Source organism: Castanea sativa, chromosome 1 (genome assembly GCF_040712315.1).
Source record: "Castanea sativa cultivar Marrone di Chiusa Pesio chromosome 1, ASM4071231v1".
Lineage (NCBI taxonomy): Eukaryota > Viridiplantae > Streptophyta > Magnoliopsida > Fagales > Fagaceae > Castanea > Castanea sativa.
In genome coordinates this window covers 44,335,324-44,355,933 of record NC_134013.1, presented here as the reverse complement: position 1 = coordinate 44,355,933, position 20,610 = coordinate 44,335,324, and the positions used below count along the sequence as shown (strand labels likewise).

General features: G+C 39.6%; 1 protein-coding gene across 3 annotated transcripts in view; it reads left to right on the top strand.

The window, feature by feature from the left end:
* Nucleotides 1-20,610, top strand: part of LOC142621758 (protein TRANSPARENT TESTA 9) — a 56,122-nt gene that overhangs the window by 17,622 nt on the left and 17,890 nt on the right. For all 3 annotated transcript variants that reach the window (XM_075795111.1, XM_075795113.1, XM_075795112.1), the window contains 3 exons: nucleotides 1,486-1,578; nucleotides 2,391-2,456; nucleotides 20,037-20,174. In XM_075795111.1, coding sequence (XP_075651226.1) covers nucleotides 1,486-1,578; nucleotides 2,391-2,456; nucleotides 20,037-20,174 — 297 coding nt within the window. The remainder of the gene's footprint in view (nucleotides 1-1,485; nucleotides 1,579-2,390; nucleotides 2,457-20,036; nucleotides 20,175-20,610) is intronic.

Below are 20,610 nucleotides of genomic sequence, written 5' to 3'. Positions count from 1 at the left end.
AAGTATGAAGCATCACTAAAGAGTTGTTCACTTAACCCTCATGGAGGCTACTGGCTCAGCACCTACAGATGAAATGCAAATGTACCACAATGTCATTTCTCTTAACTGGAATACAGAAATACTCCCATATGCTTCAAATTCCCTATGAGGTTTTCTGAGGAGTTCAAGCTGCCAAGTCTGTACCAACAATAAGATTAGTCTAGATTTCTGAGGGTCTCTTTGTTTCCATACTGAGTAACCTGCCTCGTAATTGGGAGGCACCTCATATTTAGATGCCATGATTTATGCTAATGTATTACACTGAATGGATGACAAAAGACCATAAAAAGAGATGAAAATTTAAACCCACTAGCCAAACAGGGTTTATCTTTAAGGGATCATATATGAATTACGAGGACTGATTTTATCCTGCTTTAGTACTTGGGAAAATTAGGGCACTTCAGTCAACTTTTTCAAATACTGATATGTAAGCATTGAAGTTTGCTGCAGACTTGGAACTTGGGGCTTTTAAAATGGAAAAACTTTTTAAGGGAGTCTGAAGTCTCCCGAAATTACAGAGAGGACCCCCTGGATGATATTCCCTTTACATTTCCCTTTTTTTTTTAAATTGTTTATCTAGATAATAGACTCTTGATGTGTGTCTCTACTGATGAGAAGTAATCCCCATTATGTAACAGTGTAATTTTCAGTTATAACTTGCAAAAGTAAATTTGTTTCTGATGATCTAGACTGGAAACATAAATTTGTAATGTATGTTTTCATATAATCTAGATTGGACTTGATGCATTCTTACCTTATGTGTTTCCAACTATTAATCATTGTTAGATTAATAGGAATTCCTGATGTTGAAATTGTTTTCAAAATGAATCAGGTTAAAAGTTTTTAGGTAGTGCTATGTAGCAGTAATTCAAATAGTGTTTGGTTTTGTATGTTATTATACTACCTTTTTAACTTATGCCAAGAAAAGAAAAGTCAGTTTCCTAGTTGGTTGCGAGTTCATATAAAGAATTAGGAATGTTTGAAAATTTTTCTAATTAGATATATTCATTTTTGAAATGTAAGTTTTCCTGGAAGATTACTTCGATACTTGCCTGTCAGTTCCATGTAGACTCTCTCTGTTTGTATGCTGCTGTCAAGAAGTTTGTGTCTTAATTATTAAAATAGAAGAAGTTTGGGTCATGCACGGATCAACGACTCTGAAAATTTGCACTTACTTATTTTCACTTATGTTATGTTCTTGTTCTTTTACTCTTTTATTTCTTTCCTATTCGTTATTTATTTCCCCTTCCTAGTGAATTAGTGGTCATCTATAGTTATAAATTGATAATGAAATGTCAACCATCAGATGATGATAATATGATATTCACAAGTCCTATTATCAAGTGAATGGTCTCAATTTTCTTGTTTATAAGCTTTAGAAAAAGATTGTCATGTTCATTTCTGGATTAATTGAAATATCATGCTTTCTTTGTCCTATTCCTGTAGCAAGCTTTAGTTGGTGAGGATGCAGGTGAAGAGCAACTGTTTTCATCTGAAGGTATCTGTTGTGAGCTTGATAGTTATCTACAAAAGCTTAAGGTAATGACAAAATTTCTCTCTCTCTCTCTCTCTCTCTCTCTCTCTCTCTCCAACCATCCTTAAAAGTCCTTTTACCATGTTGGGGAACTTATATCGATTTTGATGACTAAGGAAATCCAAAAACTTATATTGATTTTTATGAAAAATTAAGTTAACAATTGCCCCCATAGTACATTCCCAATGTACTCGGGTTGGCTGTTTTTCATTTTTTAATAAAATTTTCATTACTTATATAAAAAAAAAAGTATCAATGTATAGATAAACCTATAATAGAAAGGAAATCAGACTTAAGGCTGAGCTTGAATTCTACAAATCTTTAAGAAAAATGCTTTTTTTTTTTTTTTTTTTGCTTTTGCTTTTTTCTTGGATGGATTGTACGAGGAGAAGCTTTATCTACTTTGTCATCTCTTGCACTCTCTTTCTCTCTCTACACCCCCCCCCCCCCCCCCTTGGCATATTTTTAACATAAACAATCCTTTCTTGCTAGATTGTGAGAAGAGAAATCCAATTGGAAATAAAACTACTGAAGTGTGCACGGAATTGTAACAATTATCCTACTATTTTCTTTGATAATTCTTAGATTGATGATTGTGGGGTGCATAATATTGATTGATGAAGTCATCATATCTTTAGATTGGAAAAAAACTTCTGGATGGTTGTTGTTCAAGATTAAAGATTTAGAACAACAATTATTTCATTGCATCTTGATATTGTTAGGCAAGTTTTTAGCTAGTTGCAAGTCTCTTTATCGCTTATGTTTTTCTCTGCTTGATTAGTTTGTTAATCCTTTTCTTTTATTCTATATTTAATAGGAGCAGTATGGAGTTTTGTACTCTTTTCCGGACGAGGGAGCAAGCCCTCGTGCACATAGATTTCAGGTACTTTTTATATTTAGCATTGACTTTGTATATTTTGCATTCAATTTTTATTTTTATCAAACACAATATTTTTTTTGATAAGTAAGAATGATATATATACGAAGGTTACTCTATGCCTGAAAAACACATAGCAACCCAGAAATACAAGCACAAGAAAACAAAGAGAAACAAGAGAGAAAACCAAACAACAAAGAAATTACAAAAGGAGAAGGGAACAAAGAAAAGAAGGGAGGGAATCACTAGACGTGAGTCCCCACGCCCGAGACCAATCAAATAGAGTTCCACAAAAAGAAGCAAGCAACTGATCCCTAGAGCTATCCAAATCCTCAAAAGTCCTCCGGTTCCGCTCCTTCTAAATACACCAAAGGATGCACAACGGGACTAAATTCTAGATCTGAGACGAATGCTTCCCCAGCCAATTCCACCATCCAAAAAGCAAGTCTGGAACCGAACTAGGCATAACCCAAGCCAAGCCAAAAGTTATAAAAACAAAGCTCCATAACTGATAGGCCACCTCACAATGAAGAAGAAGGTGATCTACCGTCTCTCCACAATGACGGCACATAATGCACCAATCCACAAAAACCAATCTCCTCAATCTCAGATTGTCTCCCGTTAGGATCTTATTCCAAGCTACACACCAAACAAAAAAAGAAACTCGCCTAGGGGCCTTAACTCTCCAAATAGCTTTCCAAGGAAAGATAGTTGAAGGAGAATTTCTTAATTTGTTATAGTACGACCGGATGTCAAAAGCCCCATTACGCTTCAATTTCCAGCTCATCCGGTCACCAACATCCATAGGAGGGATTATAGCACCCAACATACGAAGAAACCGCAGCCCTTCATCCATCTCCCATTCATTAAAAAATCTACTAAACCGAACATTCCAAGATCTTCTATCCTCCGCCCCCTGCCTATGCAAAGAAGCTTCAACAGAAGCCTCCTTATCAATGGCAATGCCATACAGCCTAGGAAAAGCCAATTGAAAAGGTTGATCCCCATACCACCCATGCTGCCAAAACCTCATCCTATTCCCCAACCCAACCACAAACTGACAATTTTTACTGAAATCCTCCCAACCCATACGGATGCTTCTCCACAAACCACACCCATGAGCTCCCCTACCCAGCTTTGAGGTCCATCCCCCCCAATCTTCCCCATATTTTGAAGCTACTACCCGCCTCCATAAACGACCCTCTTCCTTACCAAACCGCCACAACCATTTCCCCAATAAAGCCTTATTAAAGGTAGTGAGTTTCCTTATCCCTAAGCCACCATTGGCTATAGGCGCACAAACTTTGTCCCATCCTACCAAATGAATCTTGCTGTCTCCCCACAGGAAATCCCTTTGCATCTTTTCAATTTTATTAGCCACATGAGTAGGAATTGAGAACAACGATAGAAAGTAAGTCGGAAGACTAGAAAGCGTACTCTTGAGTGACATCAAACGACCCCCCTTAGACAAGTACAACTTCTTCCATCCAGATAATTTCCGGTTAATACTTTCCAAAATTGTGTTCCAAATTGAAGGGGAGTTGCGAGGAGCCCCCAGCGGCATGCCAAGATACAACATAGGTAAAGATCCAACTCTGCAGCCCAATATATCCGCCAGAGCATGCACATCACCAACCTCCCCTATAGGAACCATTTCGCTCTTATGCACATTGACCTTCAAACCTGTTACCGCCTGAAAACTAAGGAGCAACAACCGAATATGAAGAATTTGCTCCACATTTGCATCACAAAAGAGGATAGTATCATCTGCAAATAATAGATGTGAAACACGTTCCCCACCATCCCTCCTACCCTCAACATTAAAACCACGGATCAAGCCAGCTCCCTCCATTCTTCTCAACATCCTACTAAGCACCTCCATCAAGATCAAAAACAGCATAGGAGATAGCGGATCTCCTTGTCTTAAACCCCTTGAGCTACCAAAGAAATCAGCTGGGGACCCATTAATCAAAACAGAGAACTGAATTGTGGATATACAAGAACGGATCCACTTACACCACTTCACTCCAAAACACATCCTGTTCAGCAGATACAACAAAGCCTCCCAATTCACATGATCGTAGGCTTTCTCCATATCGAGCTTACAAATGACTCCAGGGACCCTACTCTTCCCACGACTATCCACACATTCATTCGCAATGAGAACCGAGTCAAGGATTTGTCTTCCACCCACAAGGCTATTTTGATTCTCAGAAATCAATTGATCTAAAACCACTCTCAAGCGATTAGCCAAGACCTTAGCCAGGATTTTATACACACTCCCCACCAAACTAATAGGACGAAAATCTCTAATATTGGAAGCACCATTCCTTTTAGGAATTAAAGCAATGAAGGTCGCATTAAGGGATTTTTCAAACTTGCAATGATGGAAAAACTCTTCAAAGACCGCTAGGACATCTTTCTCCACTACCTTCCAGCAATGATGATAGAACGCCATAGTGAACCCATCCGGACCTGGAGCTTTGTCCCCTTCCAGATCCCTAACAACTTGAAGAATCTCCTCTCTCTCAAACTTCCTTTCAAGCCAAACCTTTTCCCTGTTCTCAATGCGATCAAACTCCAAACCCTCCACAAAAGGCCTCCACTCCTCAGTCTCCTTGTACAAATTTTTATAAAATTGTACAACTTGAAAAGTTACCTCGGAGGCCTCTTCAAAGACCACCCCATCCACCTCCAAGGTCCTTAGATGATTAGAACGTCCCATGGGAGTTAGCCATTTTGTGAAAAAACTTGGTGTTATTATCCCCTTTCCTTGATACATAACATCCTAGATTTTGTCTCCAAGAAATTTCTTCTAATGAAAGAAGATGCTCCACCCGGGATCTCAAACCAGCCCTATGAACAATCTCCCCATCGAGAGACCTACATCCCCCTCCTTGGCGTCTGTGGTTATCAACTCCTCCAATGCTTCTCGACGCGCTACATTACCAAACTCTCGACGATTCCATTGCACAATGTCCTCTTTCAGAGCCTTTAATTTTTTCGCCAGCACAAAACTAGGAGTACCTGCGAAGGAATGTCGATTCCACCAGGTTTGAACTCTATCCACAAATCCCTCCGACTTCAACCACATATTTTCAAATCTGAATGGACTCTTCTCCCTTGCCATTCCCCCTGCCTCCAAGAGAATTGGACTGTGGTCTGAGACAGTACGGGGTAAGATCCTTTGAGTAACATCTGGGAAATGATCCTCCCAATCAGGAGTGACCAAAGCTCTATCAATCCTAGACATCATTTGTTGATCAGAACCATTGGACCAAGTAAAGCTACCTCCTTCCAAAGGCAAGTCAACCAAGTTGAGATCCTCAACAAATTCAGAAAATTTTTCCATAGCCGTGGACAAACGAGGCTCTCCCCTACGCTCACTAGGGAAGCGAACTATATTAAAGTCCCCAAAGCAGCACCACGGAATCCTCCAACACTGCTGAACTCCCACTAGCTCATCCCACATGAGACCCCTCTCAACATTCTCATTTGGGCCATAAACGCCTGAGCAAGCCCAAATAAATCCATCCCCCAACCCTTTCCACTTTACCGACACTGAGAATAAACCAACCATAATCTCCACCTTATCCAAAACCCTTTTGTCCCATATAAGCAAAATACCACCAGCCGTCCGATCAGCCTCCAAGACAGCCCAGTCCACATATGGGCAGCCCCACAAACTACAAACCAGCTGTCTATTCATACTAGCAATCTTTGTCTCTTGTAAACAGACAACATCACACTTCCAATCCCGCAACAAGCTCTTCACCACAAGACGTTTCCGAGGATCATTTAAACCTCTAACATTCCACGAAATCATTTTTATCTTCATAAAAACTAAAATATCCCCAACTACAAACACCATCACGAGACCACCCTCTATCTTCTGTCATAATTCACCGAAGAAAACAAGTTTTGCAGCTCTCTGCAACCCTTATTTTTGGACTTAGCCACCTTATTGCTGCCCATTACTTTCCTGTGTAACACATTGGCTGCCTCCATCTCTGATTCAAGCCTCTGTAATAGAGCAATGCACAATTTCTCATGTCGAGTCATAGATAACCCAACCAATTTACTAAAGCCAGGAATTCTGTGTTTCACCCACCTAGAAATATCTATGTTAGATTCAATACTAAAAACCTCATCAACCTCCTCCAACTCTGCCAAGGTTGTTGAACCACTCGGATCAAAGATTTGCAGAGGAAAGGCAACCTCACCTACGTAAAAAACAGGTTTCCTCCACAATCATAACCTCCCCAAGAAGGCAAATTTCCTTGCTATAAAAAAGGATTAACCTCCCGACCCACTACCCCCAAGCCTTGGTCCAAATTTCGCACCAACTCCAGAAAGAGGTCAGGGAGAAAAGGTCCTAACGACCGTGGCACAAAATTGAGAGCCACTGACCTCTTACCTTCAGAAAACAACCCCCTTGGGTGCGAAATGGGACCGAGAAAGTCATTCCGGCCCCAGCTTAGCCTGAAAACCATCGCCGGAGGGGACTCGGCACACTCTGCCACCCCTACCGGTGGCGCGCGACGCCGATGAGGCGAACCCACCAGATCCCCGGTGCGCCGCGTCGCCGGTAACGGCAGAGCAGGGCTCGTCGGAGACTCTTGAGACACCGAAAAGCACAGGCCACCCTTATCGGCCTGAGCCCGTACCTTCGGAGACCACTCACGACCTCCGGCCACCTGCGACGGCGTCACAAAACACGTCGGCCTCACCCCTAGACATTCCCCAGTCTTCTCATGAGTATCGGCTGAAGGTAAGGGCTCAACCCACTTATCGGAGCACTCCCCAGGCTCAAAGGATAATGGGCTTGTGAGCTGTGGGCCTAAACAATTCTCACTAACTGTCCTTTGGGCTACCCTCTTGTTTGGGCCCAAACCCAGACCCAACTTACCCTGAGGCAACTCCTTACCGCCGTGAAACCCATCTGTGCTTCGATCTCTCCCTTTCTTCCTATCCCAGGAAACCCGCCTCCTCCCCATCACATCAACCTCCACGATAAGACCTCTCCTCGCCCAAGCATGGTCTCCTTACATCACTCCTTTCCTATTGTCATAGGCTTTTGAATTCAAACTGGAACTTGGGAAGTGTATCCTACTCTTCGCCAATCGACTTCTCATTAATGCACTTCTCCCTCCTATCACCTCCTCCCACCACCATCTTATCAGACTTACCTACCGGAAAAACTCCCACCTTAGCACCTGTGAAACTCCGGTTGCCTTCCATCTTCTCCCCTCCTAAATGCATCTTCATCCCCTTGGCAATGGAACCTACCGTTTTGGTTCGCTTTCTATCCTCTACTCTTCCATGAATGCCTTGCACAGCTTCAGCAAAAGTTCTAGGGTGTTGAGTCTCCAGATATTGCCTATGCACCTGAGGAATAAGAGTTGGTAGACCCGTTCCACCCACTGCATATTGGGAGGGGTACAACACCTTTCTTAGTTCAAGGCCGAAAGCCCTCCAACCATATCTCTCTTTGCCTTCAGGGATAATGATCGACCTCCTACACCCGCCAACTTTTAGTTCAGTCAGAAGCAAGAACTGACCAAAGGAGTTGGTGCTACGCTGGAGAGTATAAGCAGTGTCACCATCCCTGAATGTAAAGAACTGTTGAGAGCTTGCCCCAACAACAGTGTGTTCAATATTCTTCATCAGCCATAGTGCTGCATTCTTACCCATGAAGACTGATCTCATAGAATATTTGCCCCTCTCATAAATCTGTAACAAGAAATAACGCCCCCCTTCCTCTACAACTAATTGAAAAAACTTGGATTCGATGACGAAATTGTGAAAACCCCCCATAAATCTACCTGGTACTTAACCTAATCTTCCTTCAAAAATTCTTATAGGTTCTAATTGTTCATCTAGTTGGAAAGAATTTTCAGATACGCAATTGTTCCCACATCAGGAACCTTTCTAAAGAAGATCTGATTGACATTGGCATGAATTTCATCAAGGAGAAGCTAGATTATGACATTATTTGTACTCCATTGATGTAAATAGGGGAGCAACTATGCATAATCTTCTTTAAACAAGTCCTTTTAATCTGAGCAGAAAATGAGGTTTTCAGCTGTAAGTCACCTATATTAGAAACAAACTACATATCCAAAAAAAGAGTAGAAACAAACTAACATTTGAAGGTAAGAATTTGGACCCAATAACGAATAGTAAATAAACACAATATATTTCAGGTTAAGAATACTCCTCTTTTTTTTTGGGCAATTGTTAACTTAATTTTTCATAAAATTAGAGTAGTGAAATCTACCTTGGAAAACATAACAGGAATCAGAAATTAAAATACCTCAGATATATCTTATGGCTCAAATACCACTTGATTAAGTTGGTAGGGTTTCTGAAGTTGTATCTTTCAAAATTACTTTTGAAGTTGTATACAACTTTCAAAAGGATGAAGACATACTCTCACCAAAAGTACCCTCTAATTTACCTAATTATTTTCTTCTTTATACTATGCTGGTGAGTGCATATAACAAATTTGAGAAATTAGACTTGGATTTTCTTTGGAAAGGAATTAGGGTGAAGAGGATTCACTTGGTTGACTGGAAGTTAGCTTGCTCACTCCTAAGCATAAGAGGATTGGTATAAAAAAGCTATGTACTTTCAAGCACGTGTTGGTGGGTAAATGGTTGTAATTTTCTCAAGAGGATGATCATTTGTGCAAATAATTAGAGATAATGAAATATGGGGGTGAGGGTAGCTAGCCTTGGAGTTCGGTTCACAATTAATATCGAGTGAGCATTTTGAAGGCAACTAGAGTTGTTGAGTGGGATTTTCTCTAAGATTTTTATGGATCCCTGGTTGGTTTTAGCTCATGGGGATCCAGATGGGGTGACCCATTGATGGAGGAAAATAGTGAAAAGGAACGCTAATTTGGTCAGAGAAAAGAAAGAATGAACTAGCTATTCAAGAGAGACAGTCTTGGAATAATACCTCATAGGTAAAAATTTCTTGGATTCAAATTCAACCTATGAGGTTTCTTTGATTCAAATTCAACTAGTTACAATGACGACAGCCTTGCTTATTTATAGTTACATAAGCAAGTTGCTGAGTTAGTTACAAAATCCACCATGTGGCTGCCATGTGATTGGCCAAAGCCAAACAAACTTCTCTAACTAATTGATAGGTTATTACACTTATCACTAACAACCTATCTGCTAACTAAATTTCTATTACAAGTGATAAAGGCTATTACAAGTAAAAGGAACTACTTATCATACATCATAAGAACTAGTAACAAATAGCTTTAAAAGTAAACAGCATTAGGACTGTCCCCCTTTGGAACACACTTGTCCTCAAGTGTGGCTTATTGTAAGCTGATTTGGTGCATGATAGGGCAGCAAGTGATGTACATTGAAACTGTTAGAAATGTGTAGATGATCAGGTAGCTTGACTTGGTAGGCATTGTCATTGATCTTATGAAGTATAGGACAAGGACCAATCATCTTTTGCTGTAACTTAGCATAAGGTCCAGCAGTGTTCCTCTCCTTGGTTAGTATCACCTATACTAGGTCACCTTCCTTGAAAATCACTTGCCTTTTCTTCTTGTTAGCTTGTGCCTTGTACTTTAGCATTGTTGGCCTCTATTTTCTTCTTACTATCTGCATGTAGCTGTTGTAAGAAGTTAGCTAATTCGGTGGCTATTGGATGCTCCTCCTTGGATAATGGTAATCTTGACAAGTCAAGAACACAAGCTGGTTGCATCCCATAAACAATCTCAAAGGGAGAGTATTGAGTTGTTCTATCGGTAGATGAGTTGCAGGCAAACTCCTGCTATAGGTAAGACATTCTCCCATTCCTTAGGTTTGTCCCTTACAAAACACCTTAGGAGGTCGCCCAAGCTCCTATTGATCACCCTAGTATGTCCGCCCATTTGGAGGATGGAAATTGGTGTTGTTTTGCAAGTCAGTACCAATTTTCCTCTACAAGGTCTCTAGAAATGGGCAAGGAGCTTGGCGTCCCTATTAGGCACAATGCTGGCTGGAACTCCATGTAACTTATAGATCTCCCGGAAAAATATACTAGCAATATTGGAGGCATCATTGGTCTTCTTGCAAGCCACAAAATGAGCCATCTTGGAGAATCTGTCCACTACCTCTAGAATAGAGTCTGATCATGATCATCCAGTAGTAGGGGGTAATACAAACACAAAGTCCATGCTAATGCTAGTCCTAGGCTTGTTGGGCACTGGAAGAGGCAGATACAATCTAGCATTGGTGCTGTCCCTTTACTTTGTTGACATATCATGCATCTTTCAACTAGTCTTCCTACATCCTTAAGTGTGCTTGGCCAATAGAATTGTTGTTGTAGAGCTGCATTGTCTTCCCTCTCCCAAAATGGCCTTGGTTATGCACTTCAAGAAGAATCTTGTGCTGGAGAGAACATGTTGGAATACAAAGGAGTAGGCCTTTGAGCAAATAGCCATCTTGTAGGTTGTATATAGGACAAGCAGCTCTGTTGCCTTGTTGCAAATTCTGCATAATCTGAAATAGCTTGGAATCTTCTTTATAATGCTTCCTAAATGTCTCAAAGCCCTCAGCTATGTTATGCATCTGCACTAGTAAGGAACACCTCCTGCTAAGACCATCTGCAACTCTATTAAGGACTCCAGCTTTGTGCCTTAAGCTAAAGTTGAATTCTTTTAGGTAGATAGCCATTTGACATGCCGTTTGTTGAGGGTTGGCTGTTGTGGTGTTTGAGATCCTCATGGTCAGTATGGAGTATAAATTCCATGCAAGCCAAATAGTATTCCCAATGTTTTATTGCTTGTACTATGGCATAGAATTCCTTATCGTAGGTGTAGTAGTTGAGCTTGGCTGAGTTGATTTTTTCACTGAAATAGGCCACTGGTTTTCCCTCTTGACCGAGAACACCCCCTATGCGAACTCCAGAAACATCACAATCCAATTCAAAGATCTTTTCAAAGTTAGGAGCCTGCAATACTGTTGCAGTAAGGGCAGCTTTCAAGGACTCAAAACTCTGCTGCTTGGCATCATCCCATGCAATAGTAGACTACTTGAGACAGTCAATGAGTGGTGTTGCAATTGTGTTGAGCCCTTTGATGAATCTCCTATAAAATGTTGCTAACCCATGGAAGCTTCTTACCTCATCCACTGATCTTGGAACAGGCCAATCAAGAATGGCCTTGAGCTTCCCTTCATCCATTACAATTCCCTTATCAGTCACCACATATGACATACCCAAGAAAACCTACGTTTCTTATTGCAAAGGTACTTTTTTTAGTATTTGCATAGAACTTATCCCCTCTTAGTAACTCAAACACAGATTGCAAATGATTCACATGATTCAAAGTCTTGCTATATGCCAATATATCATCAAAGTAAACTTTTGATAAGCAAAGTAAACTACAACTCATACACCAAGCAAAGGCTGCAACATTTGAGTCATTACCCTTATGAAAGTAGCAAGTGCATTAGTAAGACCAGAGGGCACGACAAACCGCTCATATAGCCCACTATGAGTCTTAAAGGCAGCCTTCCACTCATCCCCTGGTTTAATCCTAATTTGATGATAGCCACTTCTAAGATCTATCTTCTCCAAGATTTTAGAACCAGCTAGACATTCAAGCATATCATTTGTCCTAGGTATAGGAAACCTATATTTGATTGTGATCTTGTTAATGGCTCTACTGTCAACACACATCTTTCAAACAATTGCCATCCTTCTTAGGGGTTAAAAGGGTTGGTACAGCACATGGACTAATTCCTGGCCTAGTTTATCCCTTGTCCAATATTTCTTGCACTTGCCTATTAAGTTCATCCTTTCCATTGGTATCATTCTATCGGCAGCCATATTAGGTAATGCAGAACCTGGAACGAAATCTATGGCATGTTGTATGTCTCTTATTGGAGGCAATTCAGTAGGTAATTCATCAGGGAAGACATCCTCAAAAGACTTGATCAATTCCTTAGAAGATTGAGTCACTACCATAGCATCTAGCTCTAATGCCGTCAATAACATTTAAACCACACCAGTTGCTAGAGGTTCTTGCTCAAATTTCTGGACAACAAGCAAAGAATTAGGCTGCATGGTAGTAGGAGTTTTAAGGATCACCTTTTCTTTCATGGGCAGTAGGGTGTACTGCTGTCCATCCTTGTATAGGCTATAGGCGTTCTTCCTTCTGTCATGGTTGGTGTGCCTATCATACTGCCAAGGTCTTCCCTACAGCAAATGGCCTGCATCCATCTTCACTATATCACAACAAACTGAATCTTGGAACTTTTTTCTAATTGAGAAGGAGACCATGCATCTCTTGGAGACTCTTATATCATTGCCTGTCTTAAGCCATGCTAGTTTGTAGGGTGAGGATGATCTTCAGTCTTTAGACCAAGTTTATCAATTTCTTCAGAAACCACATTTTTACAGCTTCCCCCATCAATAACCAAGTTGCAAATCCCGCCACCAATATTGTAGGTGGTATGAAAAATGATGCTCATCAACCAATCCTCTTGCTCCTCCTATTTTGGTGCTAACAACGTCTTCTTCATGATCAAAGCCAAGCCTTCTTCCTCATCTGAGTCCCTGATAACAATTTCTTCTTCATATTTTGGAAATTCTTCATCTTCTTGGTCTTCACAACCTTCAATCATCAAAGTTTTACCCTTGCCTTATGAATTTACTCCCCCTTTCTTGCAATTTGTGGCCTTGTGCCCAACTTCTCCACACTAGTAGCACTTAAATGTAAAGCTTTGTGATGCTTTAGGGGCTGGTTTGACTTCATTAGAAATTGAAGGCAGGCCTGCACTACAATTCTTGAAAGGCTGTGCACTGTTAGTAGTTGGCATTCCTTGAGTGCTAACTTGGGTACTTCTGCTACCACCATAAGCTTGGAACTACATAAAAGCTTTTCTTCCAAGTTGCTTCTCAAACATCAAGACTCTATTGTAAGCTTAAGAAACAGACCACAGCTGGTGCAAAGACAAGGCATCTTGAATTGGTGGTTTAAGACCACTCAAGAACCTTGCAACCATTTTTTCTTCACTCTCATTCAGGTCTACTCAATCTACCAATTGATAAACTCCCTCTATATACTCTTCCACACTGCCATGTTGCTTCATATTATGCAGTTGTTTGTACAAGGACTACATATAATTGAAAGACAGAAACTGGTTTCTCATTTTCTGCTTCATCTTGGACCAGTCTTGGATCTCTTTTTTACCCCTCCTAACTCTCTAAACTTGGAGTTGTTCCCACTAGGTTGAAGCTCTCCCTCTTAACTTGATAGAGATCAACTTCACCTTCTTTGAATCTGGTACCTCATGGAAATCGAATATTCTTTCAACTTGGTTAAGCCAATCGACAAATTCTTCATGATTCAAGCTATCATAGAACTCACATAACTCAATCTTGAAGTTGGATTCCCATTTTGGTTCTCCCCTTGGAGGACCAGGCACTTGCCTTGGAACACCTCCTCTAGGCTAACCAATTGGGTTTGAAGTTATTGCGGCTGTCGGTTTCAGCATCTTTAGCAGGTTCACCATCATTTTGAGGATAATGACACTAGTTTCTTCTCACTTCCTCAGTCAAGGCAGCAAGCTACCCCTTTAGCAGCTCCACAGTCTGCTCTAATGTTACTTGGGGTTCTCCTTGTTTTGGTTGCAGCTGCTGCCTAGGATGAACATGCATCTTAGGTTCATGTGTTGCAAAAGCTTTCGTGTTCCTTCTATTGTATACTACTGGTGCCATCTACATAAATCCTTAGGCTCACAAGTTCAGGGTAAGAAAATGAGTGCAAGGATGGAATCTTGAATAGGCTATGCTGTAGAATAGAAAGGACAAGAAAGAACTTGAATTCCTAAATGGATCTCAAGCTCTGATACCAAATTATGATGGAGAAAATGGTGAAAAGGAATGCTACTTTAGAAAGCTAAGTTGCTTAGAGAAAAGAAAGAATGAACTAGCTCTTCAAGAGATTTGCTTTTGGAATAATACCTCTTAGGTAGAGATTTCTTGGATTCAAATTCAACTAGTTACAATGAGGGTAACCTTGCTTATTTATAGTTACATAAGCAAGTTACTGAGTTAATTACAAAACCCACCATGTGGCAGCCACGGAGGTATTGAGTAGGATGTTGAAGAAAATGGACGAGGTAGGATGTTTAATCAAAGGGTTTAAGGCAGAAAATTCCACAGTTGCTAAGTTATGTATTTCCCATTTGTTATTTGCAGACAATATTTGTGATCCCAATATTGAATAGTTACTGTATTTTCAAATGGATTTGACATGCATTGAGGCTGTTATAGGTTTGAAAGTTAATTTGTGTAAAAGCAAGGTGGTCCCAATAGGTAATGTGGGTAATATGGCAGATTTAGCTGGTATCCTTGGTTGTAAAGTTGGGAACTTACCAATGCCTTATCTAGGGATGCCTTTTGGAGTTTCCTTTAAGGCAGCAACAATGTGAAATCATATTTTGGAGAAAATGGAATGTAGGTTGTCTTTGGGGGAAGAAGCTTGTCTAAGGGTGGGAGACTAATACTTCTAAAAAGTACATTTGCGCGCTTACCAACATAAGCGTTTCATGTTTTACTATTCCTAGTAGCATGGGCAATCGGTTGGAGACGTTTCAGAGAAACGTTTTGTGGGGCACCTCGGTTGTGGACTTTAAGTTCTCTTTAGGCCCTATTTGGAAAGTGTATGGAGATTTGGGTCTGAGGTTACACATTTATGGATATGGGTGATTGCTGTGAGATACGGGGAGGAATGGGGTGGTTAGACTTCGGGTTTAGTTAGGATACCTCATGATTTTGGTGTGGAAATCAATCTCTTAAAGAGTTCTATCCAGACTTGTTTGCTTACTCACTTGATCAGAATGCCTCAATTAATTCTGTCATGGATAGCTTGATGGGTGGGGAAGGCTAGATCTATAGCACGAGATTTCATAGAGAATTCCATGATTGGTATAGTGGTATAGTGTTTGATCATGTGGTATTACTAGGTTTAGTGGAACCCTATGTTTTTGAGGTTGGTTCAAGATTGGGAGTTGGATTGGTTAATTCCTTCTATGGTTATGTTGTACTTGGTTCAGAATTGAGTACAAATGGTGGAAAAAATGTGTTGGAAATTTAGCAAAATGGTGCTTTTACTATTTATTCTTACTATGAGGCTTTAAGATGTGTTGAAATTAATGAATAAAATTGTATTGGTAACCATTTTAGTTTGGTAAGGGAAAATAAATATTCGGTACCTATCGATACCAATGTGTTTTTTTTAGAATTTCCACCATCTTTCTATTCATGAACTTACGAAAAAAAAAACTTGTATTTTGGTGGGCATCCTACTTGTTTCAAGGAATTCCTAGTCATATATTGGACAAGAAGTTGGCAGCTTTGAAATTGGACCAAAAAAGGTGGAATGAAATGGAGTTTGGCATTCACTATTAAGAAGCAACATTTTTGGAGTAAATTAATGCTCTAGATGCTCGAGGGGGGACTCACCCTCTAACAACTCAGGAAAAATTAGAACAGGTTAATCTTTGTATAGAAATTGAGAAGTTCACTTTATTAGAAGAGATTAGTTGGAGACAAAAGTCTAGGGTACTACACTTGAGGGGGGGGGGGGGTTGATTCCAATACAAGATTTTTTCACAAGATGGTCAATTTTAACAAAATAAATAACAGTATTGAGAGTCTTATGGTTAATGTTTGTTTGTCTTCCAATCAAGATTTGATTTCGAATTGTATTACTCAATTTTTCTTGGATTTATACATGGAGCAACAAGTTGATTGACCATTTCCAAATGTGTTTTATTTTCCAATGATATCCGAAGATAAAGCTGATTGGTTAGAGAGACCTTTTGAGGAGGCAAAGATATTTGATGTTATCCAAGATTTCAATGGTGATAAATCGCCTGGCCAGATATTTTTCCCATGGCATTCTTCCAAGCTCGTTGGGAGATTCTCAAACCTGATCTTATGATTGTTTTTCATCATTTTTATGTTGAAGGTCAGTTTGAGAAAAGTTTGAATGCAACCTTCATTACACTTATCCCAAAAAAATTGCAGTAGTTGAAGTTAGGGACTTCCGCCCGAATAGTCTCGTTTGGGGGGGGGGGGGGTTTATAAAATTATTGCTAAAGTCTTGGCTACTTGATTATGCACAATCAAGGGAGATATTATTTCAGCTTCTCAAAATGCTTTTGTTCTGAACAGGTAGATTCTTGACCCGTGACCCAGTAATTATTGCTAATGAATGCCTTGACAGTAGATTGAAGACTGGTCTACTAGGTTACTTTGTAAACTAGATTTTGAGAAGGCTTTTGATCATGCTAATTGGGGTTTTCTTATGAAGTTGCCAGAGCTTAGTGGGTTCTTTGATAAATGGAGGCATTGGATTTTACTCTGTCTATCTACTGTTCGTTTCTCTATTTTGATTAGTGGTTCTCCATTTGGTTTTTTCGAGAGTTCCAGAGAGTTGAGACAAGGTGATCTTTTGTCTCCTTTGCTATTTGTCTTGCTCATGGAAGCTCTTGGAAGAATGTTGGATAAAGCTATCCAGGAAGGTCACATGTCAAGTTTTCGTGTGGGTAATTTGGAGGGAAGATCTTTGGTGGTGTCTCAACTCCTCTTTGCTGATGACACTAATTTTTTGTGATGCTGACCTTTATTAGATTCTAATTTTCTATATGATTCTTATTTGGTTTGAGGCGGTTTCTGGTCTAGAAATAAATTTGGGAAAGTTAGAATTGGTTCCTGTGGGAGTGGTTTATAATATTGGGTTATTGTTGAATGTACGTAGCTGCATTCAAGGTACTCTTCCAATAAAATATTTGGGTTTTCCTTTGGGTGCTAAATTCAAGGATAAGACAATATGGAACCCGATTCTGGAGAAGATGGAGAGGAGATTAGCGGGATGGAAACGTTTGTACTTATCCAAGGGAGGTAGAGTCACTTTAAATTAAAAGCACTCTATCTAATTTACCTAGTTATTTGCTATCTTTATATCCTAACCATGCTTCTAGGGAGAGGGGACCTACTTCATTTAGAATAGAGTATGGAATATTAGTTCCATCATGTGTAAAGTGGAGTTTATGGAATGAAGGAAATAAGAGGATATATGGAAAGAAGGAAGGGGACTTTTGAGTGGCAAAGGCTTTCTTTTGAGATATTTGAGTGAACATTTTTTTTTCTTTTGATAAGTAAGAATGATATATATATATATATATATATATATATATATATATATATATATATATATATATATATATATATACGAACGGCTACTCTATGCATGAAAAACATAGAGTAGACCCTGAAAATACAAGAAGAAAAAACATAGAGAAAACATAAAAGAAAACTAGACAATATATTAATTACAAAAGAGAAAGAGAGCTAAGAAAGAAGGGAGAGAATCACTAGTCATGAGTCCCTATGCCAGAGACCAATAAAAAAGAGTCCCACTAAATGAAGCAAGCATTTGATCACCGGAACTATCCAAATTCTCAAAGTCCGCCGATTCCGTTCCTTCCAAATACACCATAGGATGCACAAGACAACCCAAGACAAACCAAAAGTTATTAAGGCAAAACTCCACAACCGATGAGCCATCTCACAATGAAGAAGTAAGTGGTCAACCGTTTCTCCACAATGTCGACACATAATACACCAGTCTACAAAATCCAATCTCCTCAATCTCAAGTTATCACCCGTTAGAATTTTATTCCAAGCTACACACCAAACAAAAAACGAAACCCGTCTAGGTGTCTTTACTCTTCATATACCTTTCCAAGGAAAGAAAACTAAGGGGGAATCCCGCAATTTGTTATAATACGACCGAATGTCAAATTCCCGATTAGGTTTCAACTTCCATCTCATTCGGTCTCCAACATCTAGAGGAGGAGTATTAGCTCTCAATATACGAAGAAAATGCAGCCTTTCATCCATCTCCTAATCATTAAGCTCTCGACTAAAACGAACATCCCAATTTCTTCTATTCTCCGCCCCCTGCCTTGACAAAGAAGCTTCTACAGATGCCTCCTTATCAATGGTAATACCATACAGCCTTGGGAAAGCCAATTGGAAAGGTTGATCCCCATACCACCTATCCTGCCAAAATCTCGCTCTATTCCCCAACCCAACAACAAACTGACAATTTTTGCTAAAATCCTCGTATCCCATACGAATGCCTCTCCACAAACAACACCCATGAACTCCCCTACCTAGCTTTGAGGTCCATCCCCCCCAGTCTTCCCCATATTTAGAAACTACCACCCTCCTCCATAACTGATTCTCTTCCCTCCCAAACCGCCACAACCATTTCCCCAATAAAGCCTTATTGAAAGTAGTAAGTTTTCTTATTCCCAAGCCACCGATAGCTATAGGCGCACAAACTTTATCCCATCCAGCCAGGGCATGCACATCATCAACCTCCCCTATTGGAACCATTTCACACTTATGCACATTGACCTTCAAACCTGTTACTTCCTGAAAACTGAGTAACAACAACCGGATATGAAGAATTTGCTCCACATCTGCAACACAAAATATGATAGTATCATTTGCAAACAATAGATGTGAAACACTTTCCCCACCATCCCTCCTACCCTCAACTTTAAAGCCAGGGATCAAGCCAGCTCCCTCCACTCTTCTCAACATCCTACTGAACACCTCCATCAAAATTAAAAAAAGCATAGGAGATAGTGGATCCCCTTGTTCTGAGTGAACATTCCTGCTCCCTATATTTTTGTATGTCATTAGATGGGTGTAGACCATTAATCTGATGGCCTTCTTGGATAACTATATTTTTTACTTTTTGGGAAACTTGAGCATTTAACTTGTACTCTTATGTTGTTCCCTTGGAGCTTTTGTATCATGTCTATTAATTCAATTAGTTTTACTCATAAAATATTTTCTCCTATTATTTTATTATATTTTTTAATTTGTAAAGTTTGATTGATTTGAACCCGTTTTCTCTTAAAATTACTTATCTTTTATGATTAATAAGGCGGGGTGGGTTGGGAATGGCTGTTGAGAATTTTATGAGATGGACATTGATTTTGTTTTATGTTTTGGTCTGGTGAAAAGCCATTGGACTTCAAGCTATGCAACGATTGGTAGCCGCAGCTCTCTTACTTCCTTTAAACACCTTTTCCTTAGTGTAGGCGGATTCAATTCTAAGTTTCTTATTCGAAGACAAGAGATTGTACTAGTTAAGGAGTTTGGTGATTGATAATTTTCTACTTCAGATTTGGAGTTGGTATAGAGGGAAGATTTAAGTTGCAGAGCTGGGTAATGAGGATAAAGATGGAGAAACCTGCCTTACCTGCCCCATTTCCATCCCTAGCTTTCACCTTGACTAAGGTGCATGTATAGGGCAAGAAATCTGCATAATACAAGCCTGCCATCAAATTTTATTTTGTCCCTAGAAGCTCCTTTTATGATATGGATGGAGACTCTGCGTACTTCTGATATTTTTCTTCACTTTGTTATTATTATTACAATTGATTTGGATGTATTTTTTGTCGAAGGGAAAGTTGAGAGATTCCAAATTTCTGTCAGTCTGGAACTTGTAACATTTTTTTATTGCGATATCTATTTTAGGTACTTGATGCACTGGTCAACCTCTTTTGCCGTTCAAATATATCTGCAGAGACATTATGGGATGGTGGTTGGCTTTTGCGGCAGTTGCTCCCATATAGTGAGGTTGAATTTAATGGCCATCATCTTAAATTGCTGAAAGTAAGTTAAAACTTCTGATGATTCAATAGTTTTTTTTTTTTTTTTGTGGAAAATCTCATGGCTTCTATTATTTTTTTTGATATACAAATTCAATGTTTGTTGATAGCATTGCAGTACTAATTGATATCTATCAACTCTTTTTTCTCAGCCAACATCATAGGCCTATAGATGTAAGACGAAGTGTCTATACTTGTTAGATATATAAATCGTGAACTATGCAGTGTTTATACTTGTTAGATATATGAATCTTGAACTATGCATGATGCGAACCTCAATCGACACGCTTTGAGACCCAACAAAAATATTGGAATATTTAACCCAGGAAAGCTAAAAATCAGATTTATGATAGAAACCCTGACCCAACGTTTATAAAAGAAACGCGAACCAAAGGTATAAGTTGACCTTGACCCAATGATTATAAAGAATCACGAACCAA